Source organism: Apteryx mantelli, chromosome 10 (genome assembly GCF_036417845.1).
Source record: "Apteryx mantelli isolate bAptMan1 chromosome 10, bAptMan1.hap1, whole genome shotgun sequence".
Taxonomy (NCBI): domain Eukaryota; kingdom Metazoa; phylum Chordata; class Aves; order Apterygiformes; family Apterygidae; genus Apteryx; species Apteryx mantelli.
Genome location: NC_089987.1, coordinates 24,304,831 through 24,323,737, shown reverse-complemented (window position 1 = coordinate 24,323,737; position 18,907 = coordinate 24,304,831). Strand labels below are relative to the sequence as shown.

Here is an 18,907-nt window from a genome sequence, read left to right as displayed (position 1 = left end):
CCAGAGCATGGATTAAAAACCATACTGGATGTCAGGAATTGGCTCTGAGCATGTGGCAGTGCTCTCCGTGGGTCCTATAAGCCCAGCTTTTTGACCCTTGGGTACCATTTCTGAGCTACCTGGAAGACAAGCCCTTCTGCTCTGGCAGATCGGTCACTGCCACTTCCAACAGTGGCAGCAGGAGTCTGGAAACCTTCCCTCCACAGGGTAGAGAGCATGAACCTGATGCTGAACACAAGGGCGTGGGCACATCCTTTGCTGTGCTTTAAACAGTCACCCATGGCTAAGGCATTTGGGAATTGTGGCATGTCATCCATCACAGCAGCTCCACCTAAGTGCTGCCCTGGTGTTGCCTCCAGCAATGAATCCAGCATAGCAGGTCTTCTGAGGCTTTCAAAGAATGAAGAAAAACTCCATCTGACAGGGCAGCTTCTTCCTCTTGGTTAACCTCTGAGGGGGCTTCTCTCTACTGTGAGGCACTCATTAGAGGTTAGACTGAGCTGCGTCCTAGGAGGAGAGGGATGGTGCCAACCTGCCACAGCTACCAGCTGAGCTGCCTATGAGGTTTCCCCGGATGCTTTTGGGGACAGCAGGGTATCAGGTCCAGAGCTGCATGTGTCCTGTCCTGTACTCCCTAGCCCTGCTGAACTAAGGGATGCTGAAGGATACAGCCCAGCTTTCCTCGCTCCTGGCCTCAGCATGCAGATCTGACAGCAAGAGTGGCACTGAACCCCAGGGATGGATGCTCTTGGTGCTCTGGGCTCTGGAGCACCCCTGTATGCTCAGGTCCTGAACCAGGTGGCAAGAAAACAGAAATCAAGGGACCCTTGGAGGCAGAGCGTTGAATGTGGGGGAAACAGGTTGGCTCATCAGGGCACAGAGCATGAATGACCCCAGAATCAGCCAAGGAATTCAACACCAGGTTTTTCTCAGCAGGAAAAGAAAGGTGCATTAATAAAACAGAAGAAAAGTTGGGATGACAGGGAATACTGCCCCCAGGACTCCTTGGCACCAGCAGTAGAGCTAGGACCAGCATGACAGGCTCTGGGGATGCATGTTCCCACTCTTGGCAGTGGGCTGCATGCTCCTGCCAGGGTTTAGGGTATGCACCACTGCTGCCATCCTGGCCTTTGGGTACGTATGGCAAGCCATTAGGGGAAGCACTGGAGGAGCTTCCATGGCATGCTGCTCCTGCAGCTGGCAATCCCTTCTCAGAAGCCCATTTACCCAGAGATGAGCACCCTCCTGCTGTTCTGCAGTGAGCTCTGTGCTCTGCACACCACCTGAGAAAGGGTTCAGCCACCACTCAGCGCATGCACATCCTGGGAGGTTGTGTCCTTAGTGAAGGTCTCTGCCAAACCATGTTTATTTTTTTTTTCTGACTGTTTTTGGCTCTACAGCCTTGGTGACATTTCCAGGATTCCCAGCCTGGCCCCAGACACACACTGCCCTTGAAAGGCGCCTGAAGTACTTGGCTTGGCTACAATGCAAATGAATCATGTCAATAAAACATAAGGCCCCCCAAGAAGGAGAGAGGAAGATGTTGCAATGCACGAGGCTCTTTCATGAATGTAGGCAGGTTCATGGGCCATTGCAGGCCTGCATGATGCTTGATCGGGGCCCCGGACATGTGTGGTCTTGGGCTCCACAAGTAAAGCTGGCATTGGGATGGTCTAGGTGACTGTCCTCCCAGGATTGCATTGGAGGAGGCTGCTCCCAGCTTCCAGGCTGGATGAGGCTACTGCTGATCTCTGTTGGAACACCCCAAGGCACCCGCAGCCTCTCCCTGACTCCATCTCTGCCTGTGGCTGGGCTGAACCTCTGTGTGGCTCTGGCTCCAGCTGCATGCTGGGGCTGCCAACTGAGGCTACCCACCACATCTGCCCAAGGCCTCCTGTGCCTGAGGAGTCCAAGTCCACCTTGCCAGGCTGGTGTGTCTCCTGGTCCATCCACCCTCCTGGTTGATTTCTGCTGCCACGAGGGGGCATGGCTTCCACACATATGACGCCCCAGAGAGACAAAGCAACCCCACGCCTTCCGCAACACATGCCCTCATGCCTTGTGTCCCACGGGTCTTCAGGGAATCACATGATAAGCTTCATTTTGCTTTTATCACCTTCGTTGCTCTGGGGATGGACAACCCAGGCCCTCAAAAGAAGTCTTACAACTTGATGATCATTCTCTTGTTCTTATGTTAGATGAAAGCCACATCCTCAGTCCCAACTATTCATTCACCTAGTTGGAGTGGGCTCCCACTTCCCAGGACTCTGCAGTCTCTCAGGCCTCTCAGCCTCATCCCTGGACCCCATCTAGAATTTGCCAGAAAGCAAAGCTGTGCATAGGACACCAGGGACAAGCCCAGCCTGATTTGCTGTAGCATTTACCATTCTCTTCTGTAACAGTTTGGCTATTTGGCATTAGGGCAAGAGAAACTGTAGCAGGGACCTAGTCGGACCCTTTACAGAGCTTATGCTGGAGGATGCCCCCTGCCTCCCCTATCCCACCCTAAATTTGTGCTCTGTAAGACCTTTCCATGGGAGACTGTTCCAGCTAGAGACAGCCTTTGCTATCACTCTCCCAAAGTGATTGGCCATGTTAGCTCTATCGTCTGTGTCCACAGGGTGGCCATCTCAGATACACACCTCATGGCATGGGAGCTTGTGGTGGTCATGCCAAAAAGCAAGTCCTGGGAAGCTTTAGATCATCCAGTTGGAGGACACGTGCCACAGTCTGCCAGGGCAGAAAGGCAAGGTTTGTGCCAGCGAAGGAATGCAGGGTAGGCATGTGGGTCTTCTGTCCTGCAAACCTTTCATCTTCAGGCATTGCACAAGATGCAAATACCCAGGGCACTTCTGTAGACAAAAAGAGCTGGGCTGTGGAGCACAGTACAGGAAGATGGTGTGGGCAGAGGTGGAACAGAGATGGCAAGGCTTCCTTTTACTCAGACCCCGCAAAACTGCTGGGTGCCGAGAACTCAAAGGCAGGAGGAACCCCAGCCCAGTGTGGTTTGCTCAGTCCAGGTGCTGTGTTTTGCCTGCCTGCCTCTGCATCATGGCTTAGGCCATGGTCTGGCTAAACTGGGGCCTTGGGAAGGCAGGCAAGCTGTGCCTTGGGAAGGCAGGCAAGCTGTGCCCTGGGTGAGAGATGGGAAATCACTACTTGCCCCAGTTAAACAGGGTGGACCCTACCACCTCACACTGCACTGCTTTTCTTAGCTGTTTGGTCTTACATCAAGCTGCATTTTCCCTGTGTGGGCCAACACAAGCTCAGGGCACAACCACGGCCCTTACAGTCTTTGTTATCCATGTCGCTGAATGAAGGCAGATCAGTAGCCCACCCCAAAGGTCCCTGCTCAGCCAGTGCTCCCTGAGATCTGCCTGCTCAAGCTCTTCATCATGCGCTCAGCAAGTGCCTCTGTGACGGCTTCCTGATGGCCAAGGCTCTTCGGCCTGTTGTATTCCCACCCTGAAATCTGCTACAAGCTGCTCTCATGGGAATGTTTCCACTGTTTTTCCTGAGCCCAGGTGGGGAGACCTGTGATACTGTGTGGGGAAAAATTCTAGACTTTTTAAAGTGCTGAAGATCCTTTGCTCTGCAGGTGTGCTGGGACACACAGGAAGGGCCATTTCAACCAGGCACAGTGCAACTTCACTTTTGTTTATGGGCTGGAGATGCCAGAGCAATTTTTGCAACACCCGGCATGCCTTGGGCAACTTCCAGATGCATAATTATAATCTGCCTCCCAAAAATTCCTCCTGCTGTCTCAGCTGGAGGACTCATCCTTTTCCTCCTGTCCCCAGAACTCTTGAGCAACCATGGGCTGGCAACATGCTCTGCTGTGTAACAGCCTTCCCCAGCAGCACAGGCATGGAGGCATAGGATGGGAACCAGGTCACAGATGCTTTGACCTACTGCCCTCTTCCCTCAAGGCAGAAGAGGCAGGATGTCACCTGGAGCACAGCGTCGCCAGTGTCTCCTGGATCTGCTTTGTTGGCTGTCTCAAGGCCAAGGGGAAGCCACATCTGTCCTGTCCCTGTCATGCTAATAGCTAGGCAGAAGCCCTGTGACAAAGACAGAAGAAAAGGGAGCTGGTAGAATGATGTAGGGCTGATAGGATGGAGAAAAGGGCTTAGCTTTAGGCTTGGCATGGGGGCTGCCCTAGGGTAGGAGAAGTTTAGCTGGAAGTGTCATCCAGCTTCTTCCCTTCCAAGGACGGATTGCTTGAGGCCAGGAGCTGAGTGAGCCACCAGGACCAGTAAAAAGCTACAAAGGAAAGAGGAAACAAGAGGAGTGTAGATGAAGGGGAGATGCCAAGTTTGACCAGGAGCAGAGTACCACCTTCATGGCAGGTTAAGGACACATCTACTCCTCTCCATCTGGGCCCTGATTCAAGCAGGTGAGGGATTTCTTACTTTCTGAAAATGGATGAGAAATGAGAATGGAGGAATGCGGCAGAGGCGCTCCCAGCTACTGGCACTGGCCAGGGACTGAACCCACAAGCTGAGCTCAGAGACAAGTGTGGCCGTGTGGTCATGCAGCCCTGGGCTCAGCAGGCTGATGTCAGCAGGCTAGACTCAGGCCAGAGCACCCAGCACTGAGCATGACCATGTCTCACACTCCACATGCAGGCAAGTACCAAGTCTCATCTGCCCAGACCTTGAGCATCCTGTGGCATTGCTAAACAGCAGTGCCTTGAGAACCACATCCAAAACACAGTCCAGGAAAGGTCCCAGCTAGCAAAGTAAGCCTGGCATGGGTACCATGAGCACCCAATCAGATGGGGGTGCAGAGCCCAGGTACCCCTGCCTGTGTTAGAGGACCTGGGAGCACCCCAGAGGGCCAATGGACACTTCCTAGCCACAGGGAGAGGAGTGTGGTCCCTGCAGCACAAAGTGCTGCCAGTTTGCTTGGGAAGCTCAGCCTCAGCAACCTGTGGAACTGCATTGCAGAAAGCCCAGCTGGTGAATGGGCTGTCAGGGCTTGGTGGACGAAAGGGCATGATAACATATGATTTTCACCTGGTCAGAAAAAGTTAGTGTCAGAACAGGAAATGGAAAAAGGTGAAACCTCCCCAGAGCCATGAATCTGGCTGGAAGTGGAAATATGTTTTGTAAATACCTGGGGATCCCTCACAACCAGGCAAAACCAGCCAGGGCCAAGAATTATCTGAAGGTGAGAGGATTTACAAAGAGAAGGATCTGGGGTCAGCGCTCAGCTGGATGCTAAGCTACACTTTCTTGAGTAGCAGTTCTTTTATTCCCCAAAGGAGTTTGCTGGCTGGAGAGCCAGTGAGAGCCCAGGGCTGGTGCTGCTCAGACGAGGGCACCCCAGGAGCAGAGAGGTTCAGCCAGTCCCCAATGGAGAAGCCAAAGGAAAGGCTTTTGTGTCGCTGATCCCTCAGTTGCAGGGGATGATGGGGAAACACAAGGTTGGGTCCAGTCCCCATAGATGGAGGACAAGGGTAGACCACAGTCAGTACAACAGGAAGGCTAAAAACCCTCCCGTGGGCCTGGGACAAAGGTTGATCCCATTGACACAGCATTGGGATGGGAGATGTCAAAAGGCCAGCAGGCAAAGATGACCCTCTTTTGCTAAAGCCAGATCAAGCATGTGTCTGTGCGCCCATCAACAGCCCAGCACAAGAAGGGATGTTCCCATACATAGTGGAGGGTTGTGCAGAGAACCTTGCACTTGCCCTGACTGAGGCAGATTCTGGTACCATCTCTTAAAATCCCCAAATCAACAAGCTGCCCATTAAATGGTTTGAAGACCGGTTGCCTGGCAGCTCTCTGAAAACATCTCTGAGCAGGGAGTCAGCTCTGAGCAACTCGTCTCAATAGTCTTGCCCCTCAATTAAGTAAAACATATCAGTGACCTGAGAAAACCAGGCAATCACTGCTGAGGAAGCCTGCTGACAACATAAGGACTGGAAGACATCAGGAGGTGTGGTGGCTGCACAGACACCAGGGTGCATAGGATGTTGAGTGCAAACAGTCACTTGCATTTTATGGCAGCAAAATGTAAGGAAAGCAGAAAACAGCCCTCAGTAACAACCCAAAGGACTGTCCCTTTGAAACAAGGCCTGAAAAGTCCTGGGGACAGAAGGAGAAGATCTCAGCACAAAGAGTTAACATGGCTCCTTGGGCATCTGTGGATCAGGCAGCTGTGCCATGAGAAGTGCATGGTTTGGTGAACCCTGTGTTCAGCTTTCAGGCTCTCAGCTCAGGGAAGAATCACAAGGAGGTTAAAGGGTTGAAAACATTTGTTGCAGAAAAGGACTCCTGGAGTTGAATCTGGTTTAGCTGAATCACAGACATTTAAGGAAATGACTGTCCTGAGGAAGAAAGCTGTGATAACAGAGATCTCTTCACTCTGGCAGTCAGAAGTACAACCAGAACCAGTAATACAGCACAGATTCAGTGATACAACACAACTATTTAGTGCTGAGAGTAATTAACCACTGCATTCTGAAAGATGTTTCTGGTCAAAATGAGAATTAATTCCAGGCAGTACAGGGGCTTGTGTTACGTCTGGACAGTCTACGGCCCAAGATGCCAATGGGCTCCACACCAGGGCCCCACATTTCCACTGCAAAATAAAACTGCCTCCACATCCAGCACTCCCACAGTCTCTTTGGGAGAAAAGCCATTGCCTAGGAAAGAAGGAGCTGCTCTGCTTTAGTTAGCAAGGCACATTTCCAACATCCGCCTTTCCCTATCTGGACACCCAGGTGTGTGACTGACAGCCCATAGCAGATATGTAGCCATAGCAGATACATAGCGGATACGTACTGACAGTCAAGGAGGTCAGAATCCCACTGCTCCCTGCCCCAGGACAACTGCTCCCAGGGAAAGAACACATCCTGTGGTCCATGAAAAGGACCAAGTGCTGGCACAAATCTCCATCAAAGCTGAATAGACAAAAGTGCCCTGTTAGACGCTCACCTGGGTGGTGTCTGCTGAGGAGATAATAGCAGTGGAAGAAGGACTTGCTGTTTTGGAGAAGATTAAGTACCTATGGGAGCAGTGCGGATGAATCACATCACTCATAGGCCTCCAGCCCCTGGAAATGGCTCATGGCATTTTGAAAACAATGTAATGAATCTCTGCAGATGAGATTAGGGAGTGGAACAATTATCTCAAAACCTGTTAGTCATGGGAGGCTCCACTGAGCTATAGGAACAGCCTAGGGCAAGGGGAGCACTGAAAAGATGTGAACCCCCATGGGGATCTGCACAAGCGGCTGTGCTTCAGCCACGGGAAGGGTGTGGGAGATAGCTGAGATAAAACCAGCCCCACTTCCAGTGTGAAGAAGGCCAGATCTAATTAGCAAATTAGGTAAGGAAGACACCAAGTAGGTCAAAAGGTAATGGGGCTATCACCAGCATTTCCTAACACTGCAGAGCAGTTGGGAGGCACCCTCCGGTGTTGAGCAATGGAAAGATTAACATAGCCAGGCACTCTCTTCAGATGAATAGCCACCAAGTTCACTCTAACCACATGCCAGTCCATGCTTTTTAACAGAAAGCTGGGGAATGGCCAGAGTGTCAAAGGATACGGAGATACTGCTGGTCCAACAGAGCTGGACCACACCACCAGACCTTTGCAGAAGGGCTTCTGGGCTGCACAGCTCTGCTAACAAGATGCAGCATGCCTCACCCTGAGAGCATCTGCAGAGCCACGACTGTGGCTGCTCAAAACATGGACTGCGCTAGGCATACAGCCTGGTGGTGCAGCCACCCCACCCCCCTCCCAGCCGTATGCGAGTTCTCCAGCCCCACAACTGGACTGTCCCTGAATGGGATGGTCAGCTGACAGCTTGCTGACAGCTTCTCTGAAAGGAGCGTATGTTTTGCCCAGGAAGCCATCTCTAGACACCTCTGCTTCGTGCAGTTATCGCCCTGTGGGTTAAGCTTCTCTTTGGGAAGATGATAGCTGAAAAGCTGATGACAAGACCCCTCTGTGACAAGTTCTTTGTCATAGAAGGCATGGTGTCTTTCTACAACTTTCTACAACTCATCTTTAGATATCCCACAAGAAGGAGAGCCCCTTGAGAGCACATGAGAGACGTGCTTTTGAAAGGAAGGACAAACTGACATCCAGATTGGCTCTGAGAAAGATGTGTGAAGTCATGCTGCTGTTTAGGAATAGTCACATCTGTCTTTTCTGAAACAAGGTAGTCTGTAAAGTCTGATTTGGGCTGTTTTACCACATGCTGGCAGCTTCGTAGGAATATCTGGCTGCTGCCCCAGGTGCCACACTCGCATAATCCTTCCCTTCACATCTGTGTAGGCTCTGGAAGTGAGCATGGCTGGTGGGACCTTGAGGAGAAGCAGATGTTTCACACGGTGTCACCAACCAGTCCCTTGATGGTCTCTCAGCTATTTGGCCAAACTATTTTAAGGTGACTTTACTTTCTGGACCCCACTCCCTCATGTGCCCCAGCAGCTCTGGCATGTCCACTGCAGCAAGTGATGCTCTCTTTGGAGACCATGTTTCACAAAAGCCTGGCTGGGCCCCAGGCATGCACAGCAGGAGGTAAAACATTTCACCAGGCAAGTGTGACTGCCAGCGAGAGCCAGAGAGGCACCCCAGGGTGCTGCAAACACCCCACTGCCCATGGTGGTCTGAGAGTAGCATGGGTCCCCCCAGCCTGGGCTTTCTGGGGCTGCAGATCTGCTCTAGGGTAAGCAGCCCACAATGGTTTCCAGCACCACAACCCTTCTCTGAAGCTCCAGCTGATAGAGAGGATTTGTAAGGTGCAGAGCGGACAGGTAGAAATACTTCTGCCTAACAGAGCAATGAGCCAGAGCAGCTAGACGTTGTGGTGCTGTCTTTAATTGGGGTATGTGAGCACAATTGGCTGCTTCAACTTTGGTGAAGTTACAGAGTGGAGAAAAAAAGGACACCAACCAGACTGGCATTACATATGTCACCAGACACATTCACAAGAAAAGGAAGAATGGCAGAAACATCATTCATTTTTGCACAAAGTGTTGCTCAAATTTAAAAGAATCCATTTCAGAGCCCTTGTGGTGATTTCTATTGCTTTCCCTAAAACATTGAGCTCAGTATCTCGGGAGCTAGTTGGAGCAGCAGGAAAGATCCACTATACTGAGAAACTGGGAATCTCCCCCATGTTGCTACAATGTCACCATTTCCAGCCTTGCTGAGGTGCATCTGGTCAGCCCCTCTTTCATTAGCTAAAACAGTATTTGTTTTTTACCACAAATGAGCGAGATGGGGAGGTAGATTGTGTACCCAGGAACAACTCTGGGCCACTTCGAAGTGTTTTAAAAAAATCCCAGCACAGCTTTATGGCATGAGGGACCCTGCCAATGGCACTTAACATGGCAAAGAACCCAAGCGGCACCACAGCCTTGGTTCACATTCCTCCTTGGGAATAGCATAGAGCCATGCAACAGGCTCAAGGGATGCAGCAGGAAGATGCTGTTGCGCTCTCTCTGTGCAAAGAGTTGGACTGGACCACACTATTTCCTGGAGGGAAGGATCACCTTGGGCCCCCAACTGCCAGCCACAGGCCTGAAAAATCCATGTCCCCTTCCTCACTGTGGGAGTCATAGCAACACCTGTCAGTAACGTAGATGTGTGCAGTGCCCCAAAACCCTCTAAAAAAGACAGTGGGGCTGGCATAGCCTGCACAGTCTGTCCAAAACACAGACACTTTGGCTGGAACTGGAACTCTTTTGGCAGAATTAAGTCTGTGGGTGTCCCATAAAAAAGAATGAGAGTATGCAGGACTAGGAAAGCAGCCTCAGATGGGACGTGCTTTTGTGGCATCTGGGCTGCCTCTGTGGGATACTACACCAAATCTTCCTGTCCTCCTGCTCCAGAAATATCGTGGCAGGGAAATCCCTTCCTGGCCAGTCTACAACAGCTGTTAGGAGCAGAGTGGATCGGACATGCCTGGCCTTGCCACTGAGACTCATGCGTCCAGCCATCACCCCAGCCACTCCATCCTGCCTCAGCATTCCTGTCTGACACACTGCTTTGTGCCACCCCCACACCTGCTCCCATCTTCCCCCCAGGATGCCAGGCCCCCCAACGCACACCTCTTCCCTGGGCTGCATCAGTTGCGCTGGGGTGGCACTGCCAGTCTGCATGGCCTAGGAGGGCTTTGGGGCTAAACTGGCTAATCCAGAGCAATCAGGGGGGGTCAGAGTGATCAAGGCTCATCATCCTCTCCAGCACACTGGAACCAAAAAGATCTGTCCAGCTGAGTGCCCCAGGTGCAGGAAAGAAGTGATATCTGCATCCTTCATCAGAGCTGTGATGGCAAAATCAAGCCCTGCCATTCTCAGAAGCAAGGCCTGCTCCATCTCACCATGATGGATTGCATGGTCCTGGCCCACAGCTGCTCGGCACAGGCCACACACCTCTGCAATTTGTCCAGCCCAGCATCCTCTACACACACCAGCTCAAGTCCCATTTTGGCAACAGAAAGTCCTGTTACCCCTTGCAGGGTGAGCGATGGCAGAATCACCTGTGCAAGTGCATCTGGCCATAATGCAATGGCCCAATGGGGAGAAGATGGGGCAGGACCATTTCCCCTCATTCTACTGCCACAAGTATTATATCACCATGTTAAAGAAGGAGCGGATTCCTGTAGGAGAGCCTGCAGCCATGATGTTGGGAACATCCCTCCTCCTCTACCTTGCCGGCATTCCCTGAATTCCCCTGCCTGGAAGAGCAGGGTTGTGAACCAAGCTGGGTCCCACCACCACACCCCGGAAAAACCACCCCAGCCTGTTTGACTCTGCACTTCTGCAGAGCTGTGGCTGCTGCTGCCGCTGATGAAATGTGTTTTTCCTCCAGTACAATGGGGGTAGTTTTCATACCGTGCAGGGCTGTTTCAAAGAAGGATGGCAAAGGCATCCTCCTCCACACCTGCTGTGCCAGCTTTCAGGCTGTACCAGGGCTCACAGCACTGACTGCTCTCCCTGCTGCTGGTGCCTAACCGCTGCCTTGCGGAGGCCGCTGGCAGAGGTGCCTGGCACCGACAGCAACTCAACTGGCAAAGGCCTGGCTGGCCTCCAAAAACTTTGCAGGGACTGGAGACGAATGTTGATCCCGGCATGCAAAGGTCTCTTGCCCTCACACACAAACACTCACGAAGAGCACAGTGTGTCACGCCTGTGGCAGGAGGCAGCAGTGGCTCCATGGCAGAGAGGCACAAAGGATCACCGAATACAGAGACTTGGTGAAATATTAAAAAAGACACTTAATAAAGTGAACCCAGCAGGAGCAATTACCCTGTGTAATAAACGGGGAAACAAAAGGACTTTGTCCCACCAGCCAAGGCGGCGTGGGGATTTCCTGCCAGCACCTGCCATATGCGGTGTAAATGTGGGGCCCTGTTGGTGACACAGGCTTCACATGCGGCACCACGCAGCAGGGCTTTGTTCGTGCTTCACGCCGCTGCATGCTGGTGCAGGCAAGGGTGCGATGAGCAAGAGCAGGGTGAAGAGCCCAAGGACACATGGGCTCTCGGGCCTGCTCCATCACGCATGCATCGCTGCCTGATGCTGGCTTCCATGCCTGTGTGCTTGGAGGCCGCTGACAGCCCATCCCTTCCACGACGGAACAGCAGCGTGCTCCCTTCCTGTGGCAGCATCTGCCACCTACACTGCTTCAGCTCCAGGATGGTGCCCTCACATGCATGCAGGCCTCAGCCCAGTCCACCTGCTGCACTATAGCTCTGAAATAATGCTTGGTACCCAGGCAGGGCCATACTGCATGTTTCAGGCAGCAAACTAACAGCAGCATCTTGGGAAGCGGTTTGGGAGTGCCTGAGGGTCATTAGCCCCAAATCACAGGACACCTGGAGAGCATCCAGGCAAGTGACTCACACATCTACCTACCTGGTCCAGCCACAGAGAAAAACCTGAACGCGGCTGGCCAAAATGCTGGGCCCTAGTCGAGGTCAGTGTCCGGCTTTGGCTCCCACATGGAACTCGTCGTAGCAGATTGGCAGGTCCTGGGGAAACATCACCCCAAGCAGAGAGCCAGAGATGGAGGGATTGCTGGTGTGGGGTCCCAGGGGAGAAGCAATCTTCTGTGCAGCAGAGGAGGCATGCAGAACTCTGTGCTCTTGCTATCCCAGAAGGACACAGGCACTGGTGACACTGCATGTTATGGCTCTGTCCTGCCATGTGTCCTGTCCTTGAGTACATCCCGCCCCTTGTGTGATGAAAAATCCCACCAAGATAGGAGCTGGGTTGTATGCAGCCTGCTTGGCAGCCAGGAGAAGAACCCGTCCCGCAGGGAGCCCCACAGCCCCATGATGCTGCCAGAGCATCCAGCCATGCTGAACGAGCATCCCCAGGGCAGATAGGATGACCACCATCTCCTTTACTTCAGGCACATAAAGGTTAGATGAATCAGCCCCAGCAAGACACCCTCAGCTCCCGCTGGAATTAGGGAAGATGCAACCGGTGGCTCTGGAAGGTGATTCATTCTCCTCTTGAGACAAGCATCAGAGATGGGGCAGACAAACCACTCTCTGGAGCTGCCTGCCTCTCTTACGGAGTGCACTACTGGGGCTGAATGCACCTCCAGCTCGAGTGAGGGCTCACCATGCTGTCCCCTCAGCTGCCTGGGCCCCCCAGAGCAAGCCAAGGGCTGGCCAGTGCTTGAGGGCAGGAGTGGCGTGAGGGAGGCAGGCATCTGGCCAGCATCTGGGGATGGCTGCCTGGGGCACGCCCCCAGGCAAGCTACTCACCCGTGATTAACCCTGCTACTGACCCTGGTAGCTCTTCTTGCTACTGTGTCTGCATGAGAAGAGCCACTGCTCCAAAGTGGGAATGCCGGCTTCGGCAAACCACTGCCACCCACCCCAGGCACAGCACAGGTGGATCGAGGCCACCTTGGTGAGGAGGGCAGTGCAACTCCCAAGGCAAGGGCTTGGTGAAGCATGCACTGCACAGCACGGCTTCTGCAAACATGCTGTTTGCACTGTGGTTCCAGGTTGAGCGTCCAGCCTCACCAAGAGAGCGATGCTGCTCTCTGCAAGAGCACTGTTTTAGCACATTTCTGACCACTGTCTTTGTTGCTGTTTCAGTCTTGATAACAATTGATTCCTTAACCTCATGCAACCCCTCCGCTAAGGGGCAGGGGTGGCAGGGGCAAACTGTTGCTCTGAGCTTTGCTGAGCTGAAGCTAATGCAGAAATACAAGTTGCTCAGGCAAGCCTGGGCCTACAAGGCGGCACAGTACGGCACAGCATAGCACATCTTAGCTGTCTGGGGTTGCTCACAGCCCTGCTGCAGGTTGTGGCTACCTTGGGGGTCCACCACAGTAGTGTTGGAGTGATCCTTACATGATGCCGGCTGCTAGCCAGGGCTGGCAGCCTGCAGGCAGCATCGGGTGGCTGAGGCAGATGGCTGGAGTGCACTGAGGTGGCTGTAGCATGCCAGGGGCTGGCGCGCTGCGGCCAGCTCCCTGGTGCCCAGGAACCCCAGGGCTGGGTTGGGCTGCGGACTGCCCCCCCTCCCGCTGCCGTGGGGCTGGCGTCAGCCTTCCACCGTGGGACAGCCCGCAGGCAGCTCCCTCCCACCCCAGGGGTGCAGCGGGGACACCCCGGCCCGCTGGTGGTTCATCCAGGGGCTGCGAGGGCAGCGGGCCGAACCGAGCCACGCTGAGCCGTGCTGTGCTGAGTTGGGCTGAACTGTGCCGTGCCGTGCCGTGCTGTGACATACTGAAACGAGCTGGGCTGGGCTGGGCTGGGCCGAGCCGGGCCGAACCGAACGGAGCCAAGCCGAGCCGAGCCGAGCCGAGCCGGGATGGGCCGGGCCGAGCCGAGCCGTGCCATGCCGGGCCGGGCTGGGCCGAGCCAAGCCAGGCTGAGCCGTGCCGAACCAAACCGGGCCGTGCCGTGCCGGGCCGTGCCGTGCCGTGCCGGGTCGTGCCGTGCCGGGCCGAGCCCAGCCGTGCCGGGCCGTGCCGAGTCGTGCCGGGCCGGGCCAGGCCGTGCCGTGCCGTGCCGGGCCGAGCCGAGCCGAGCCGGGCCGAGCCGAGCCGGGCCGGGCCGGGCCGTGCCCCGGTGGCCCGGAGCCGGGCGAACTTCTCCCATTGGCAGGGCAGGAGCGGCTCCGCCCCTTTCCCACCGCCTGCGCTTTTATAAACGGGGAGCAGCGCGGCGGAGCGGGCTGCACGCGGGGCAGCGCGAGCGGGGCAGCGCGGCGCCGCGCCGGGCGCCGATGGAGCGCTGGGCGTACGGCTCGCTGTGGGCGGCGCTGGCCGGCAGCCTGGCGGTGCGGGTGGCGCGGCGGGACGTGGTGCTGGGCCGGGCGCTGGTGCTGCCCCTGGCGTCGCTGGTCGCGCTGCAGAGCCTGTGCCGCGCCTGCCTCCCGCTGCCCCTGGGGCTCGCGCTGGCCGCCGCCGCCGCCTGCCTGCTCCTGCGGCGGGCCCCGCCGCGCAGGCTGCTCCCGGTGGCGGGCAGAGCCGTCCTCGTCACAGGTGAGTGCCCCGGCCCCCTGCCCCGCTGGCCTGGGGGAGCCTCAGCCTCGATGCCCCGAAGGCCCCCGGTGTGGAGCCGCCGTGGTGCTGGGGTCGCTGAGGTGGTGGGGAGCGTGGCCTGCGGGTGCTGCCGAGGCTCGGCCCGCGGCTGCCTGCCTGGCTCTGAGCGGGCTGCGAGGTGCCTGGGGCAGTGCTGAAGGAAGGATGGCAGCAAGGTCTTCAGCTTTTGTGCTCTTCCAACCTTCTCTGTGCCCAAACAGAAAAGGCCAGGCTGTGCCTGCCCTTGGCCCCCTGCCCCCAAATAAGCAGGACTTTGGGATGTTACATGGGCCCCTAGAAGTGGTTCCTTGGCTCAAGCTCTGACTGCCAGTCCCAGTGTAACAGCATGAGTTGCTTCCTCTGAAAACCAGGATATTGACTGGGATGCATGGCTAGTCTGGAGCAGGACTGGCCCTCTGGTTTGGGAGTGCTTTGGCTGGCCTGGAAGCTGCTCTCACCTCTCCTCCAGAGCTGTGCTGGTTCTTAGAAGGCTGAAAGCTTCTTGTGGCATGTCTGGCCTACAGGCTATGGTGAACGCCAGCTCCCCTAGGGCTGAGCACCACTAATCTGTGCAGAGATGTCCTAGGGGCAAATGAGGCCACTTCTTCTCTTTGCAGGGGAATCCCTGAGCACACCTGCTCTGCTGCTGGTGCCCACCTCCTCTCAGGGCTGCCTGGCACATGGTGGAGTTGGTGAGATGCCCTTTTGCGGGGAGGCATTGTGTTCTCCCAGTCCAGGATTGCACAACCGTGGCTTGGCTTGTGGCTGAATTTCTTTAGGGTGTTAGTTTCCAGTGTACAAGTGCTTTACCCTCTCCTTTCTCTTGGCAGTTGTGCCAGAGGCACCTCTTCAGGGTGGTGAGGATGACTGAGGTCAGCGTCTGCAGGTACTTTGCTCTGAGACAGTGGCAGCAGGCACAAAATGAGTAGGGAACACCCAAGTCAGAGTTCTCATTAATGCTGATGTGCTGAGGAGGGGATCTGCCAGTTCTCTGACATTTCTGTGCAGCTGCAAAGATGTATCTGCTCAGCAGGAGTTGCAAGCCTGTGGGCATGACTGTGGCACTGGTCCTGAGAATGCACTGCCCATGTCTTGGTGGGAAGGTCTGGACTGGCTTCAGAGAGCCCTGAGTCTGTGCTCAGAGTGAGAGCTGGGAGCTGGAGAAGGGGATGTACATGCTTTCTGGGAAAGATCATCTTATGATGGGGAAAGTTCCTATGAGAGAGAGATGAGAGTCCAATCTCATTTGCAGGTTGAAGGCCTTTGTAGTGCAGCTGGGAGGTGGGAAGCAGAGCTGCTCCTAGGTGCAGAGTGGAGGGCAGCCTCTCTGAAGGAGGAAGCTTGGAGGATCGGGGCAGGAGCTGGTGAATGAATGGATGATTCACCTGAGTGAAGGTCACAGTAGCAGTGGGGCAGGGCTGGTTGGGGAGGGCTTCTTGTTGGGAAGACATGTATGGCAGCCATATGCTTGTGAACATGTGTGCTGTCTTGCTGATGCACTTTGGCATACCTGGTGTATGGCACACCAGGTCAAGCCAGCCCTGTGGCTGTGGCATTGCCTGTGTAATTAGTGAATCAGCAACTGGAACAAGGTGTTCTTGCCCTGGTGCATGGAAATGACACCTCTGCAGCTCTGGTGTTTGCTTTTAGCAGTAAATACTTTGTGGTTTTACAGGTTCAAGTTGCAGCTTGTGATGCGGGTCAGTGTCTCCTTACTGAGCTGCTTGAACAGGTGCTTTTGAAGGTACAAATGCAAAGGGCTGCTCTCAGGTTGGACAGCTATCCAGTCATTTGCCTATTTGCATAATAATTAGCCTGATTCCTTTGTGGGTTAATTCAAGGCACCTCCTGGCAACTGAGTATTGAGTAGCTCCTGGTGTCTCCTCTAGGAAGGCTGTGCTGTCTGCCAGGCACAGGGCAGCCAGGGGATGCCTGCAGGCCTCTCTTTGAGAAAGGCCATCTGTCCTTCTTCCTTTTGCCTGCTGGAAGTAAAACGCTGCAGAGAGAAATGTGGAGGTGGGTCACCGATGCTGGGCCGGGGGCAGATCACATGAACTGAAGGTTCTGGCTGTTGGTCAGAATGTGCCTGCGGTGGTCCTTGCTCTCTGTATTGCTTTGGATCAGTTTAAAAAATGAACAGGGTTTTCCTGAGGTGAGCTGCAGGCCAGGACCAGCACAATATGCTGGACAGATCAGGATTGGACCTGTCCTTCAGAGCAGGGAAGAGCAGCGTGGGAATGGTTGTGGCTGACTTCTGGCAGGGATGGAGGGGCATCAGTGGAGGTGTGCAGGGTCCAGGATTGGGCTCCTACTGTGCTGGGTGTTATGCTAGACCCTGCAGGGTGATGGTCGCTATTCTGTGCTCTGTAATTAACCAAGAAGCACAACAAAGCCTCTTCCTAATCCCTTCTCATCTGTTAATGCCTGCTCCTGAAACAGCATGGGTCCCAGCTCAAAAAGCTGCATTGCATTGTTTCTTCTGACCACTCCTGGGCTGCTGGCTTAATCCTGTGGCAAGGAGTTGCACAGGTCTAATTTAAGAGTGCTTGCCTGGAGCATGGGAATGTGGCTGCAGCACTGGTGCATCTCCCAGTCAAAGCTTCACCACAGCTCTTCTAGCCATCTGCTTTTGCAGACTCCTCTGGAAAAAAACTCAAACTGAGCCCTACCTACAGTGCCCTTGCTCCATGTGCCAATCTCGACCTTGATGGCTAGTCGGAGCACTCTAGTTTATAGAGCAATTGAAGGAAAAACTAGCCTTGCATCCTGGTGGAAGATTAGAATAGATGTGTGCTCCAGAGTGAAGCTGCTGACCCTGTGGAAGTTTTGAGGACTAGAAAGTCTTGTGCCCAAAGTGAGACTAGAAGGTTGTGGTGTTTCCCATCTGTGTTGCATGTTTGCATTTCAGGTGTCACACAACTGGCTGGGACTTGACCAGAGCAGAGAGTAGGGACAGGCATACAGCTGCATCAGCCTATTGCTGGAGGGGAGTGATGTGACAGGTGATGCAAGCTTCTGTGGAGCATCCTCTGGGCTAGTGGCATCTGCGGCCACTAGTCTGTGCCATGGTGCTGGTGTGGTTTATATCTGTGGCTGTGACTCTGGGGTCTTGATTTCTATCCTGACTGCTTGTCCTCTCTGGGACTGTGGCTTCGGAGTATGCAGCCCCTGTTCAGGGGCAGGGAAAGTGTTAATCCTGCCTTCTGAGGAAAGGTCATAACTATTTGCACTGAGTGTGAGGACACAGAAGGAGGTGGCTGGCAGAGGAGAATGCCTTCCTGTGCAGCACAGATTAGCAAGAGATCAGCTCCAAGAGGATGGAACAGCGTGAGGAGGTGTGAAGGGTTCAGCTGCTCAAGCCCTGTGCTGGGAGACCTTGCGGAGCTAAACCTGCAAGACCATGTAGTGTGTCCATGCTTCCCCTTCAACGGGGCTCTGAACCATTCAGTGAGCCCAAACCTGCCTCAAAGAGAAGCCCACAGTCAGGTGCCTGCTTTGGTCAAGCTCAGGATGTTTCACTGACTCTGGCACATCCCTCTTGCAGTGTGGGAAGACTGTGTATGGGCAGCTGCCCTGGCTGCTTGACTTGAGGCTGATCTGGAGTGGCTAAGCTATGGAGCCTTATCTCAGAAGGACCCAGTACCCTGCATGCCTCACTGCTGATGTTTGGTCAGGCTGTCCTATGGCGCTGTAACTAATCATAGGTTGATGGGCACCCAAAGGCCAATGATGCATGTGAGGGGGGCAGTGACTCACTGGGAGCAGAATTGGTCTGAGTGCTGCAGCAAAGGGCTAGTTTGTATGTGCATGTGCCACGTCTTCCCAAATCTAAACTGCATGAGTAAGTGGGTGCTATTCTGTGTCTTAAGGCTGCATCAGAGTAGTTCTGTGCCATGGAGTGGAAACCAAGCATTGCTTGTATCCCTTGTCTCTTTCCTATTGGAAATCTATACCAAAAGTGCTCCAGCTTCTGTAGCCTTTTTGCCTGTGCAAAGTCACTGCTCACGCCTCTAAATGGATAACTGTGCAAGCAAACTTGGAGGGGGGTGATGAACTTCCATTTCTTGGCATCTCCAGATCCAGACTCTCAGCGTTTTTTGCAAGGTCTGCTTTGGCCCTAGCACTAGTTACTGGACTCCAAGAAATGAACAGGCCTCCTTGACCTGGGTTACTTTAGCTGTCAGTCTAGATGATCACTTGGTCCCTTCTGGCCTTAGTGAATGTCTGTCAAATTCAGTGATTCTGTGGAAATAGCCAAACACAAATGGAATCTAGGGTTTGCTGGAGATGGTGAAGAGACTGTCAGAAGCATCCTGTGGCTCAGCTGTCTGAAAACTGGAGGCAGCTGAAGCAGTTGTGAATCTCTTGCTGTCATGTAGCTCTACAGTGTT

General features: G+C 54.2%; 1 protein-coding gene across 1 annotated transcript in view; it reads left to right on the top strand.

The window, feature by feature from the left end:
* Window positions 1–14,205: 14,205 nt before the first annotated feature.
* HSD11B2 (hydroxysteroid 11-beta dehydrogenase 2) overlaps window positions 14,206–18,907 on the top strand; it is a 28,722-nt gene continuing 24,020 nt past the window's right edge. The window contains exon 1 of the mRNA XM_067302938.1: window positions 14,206–14,477. Coding sequence (XP_067159039.1) covers window positions 14,219–14,477 — 259 coding nt within the window. The 5' untranslated portion in view covers window positions 14,206–14,218. The remainder of the gene's footprint in view (window positions 14,478–18,907) is intronic.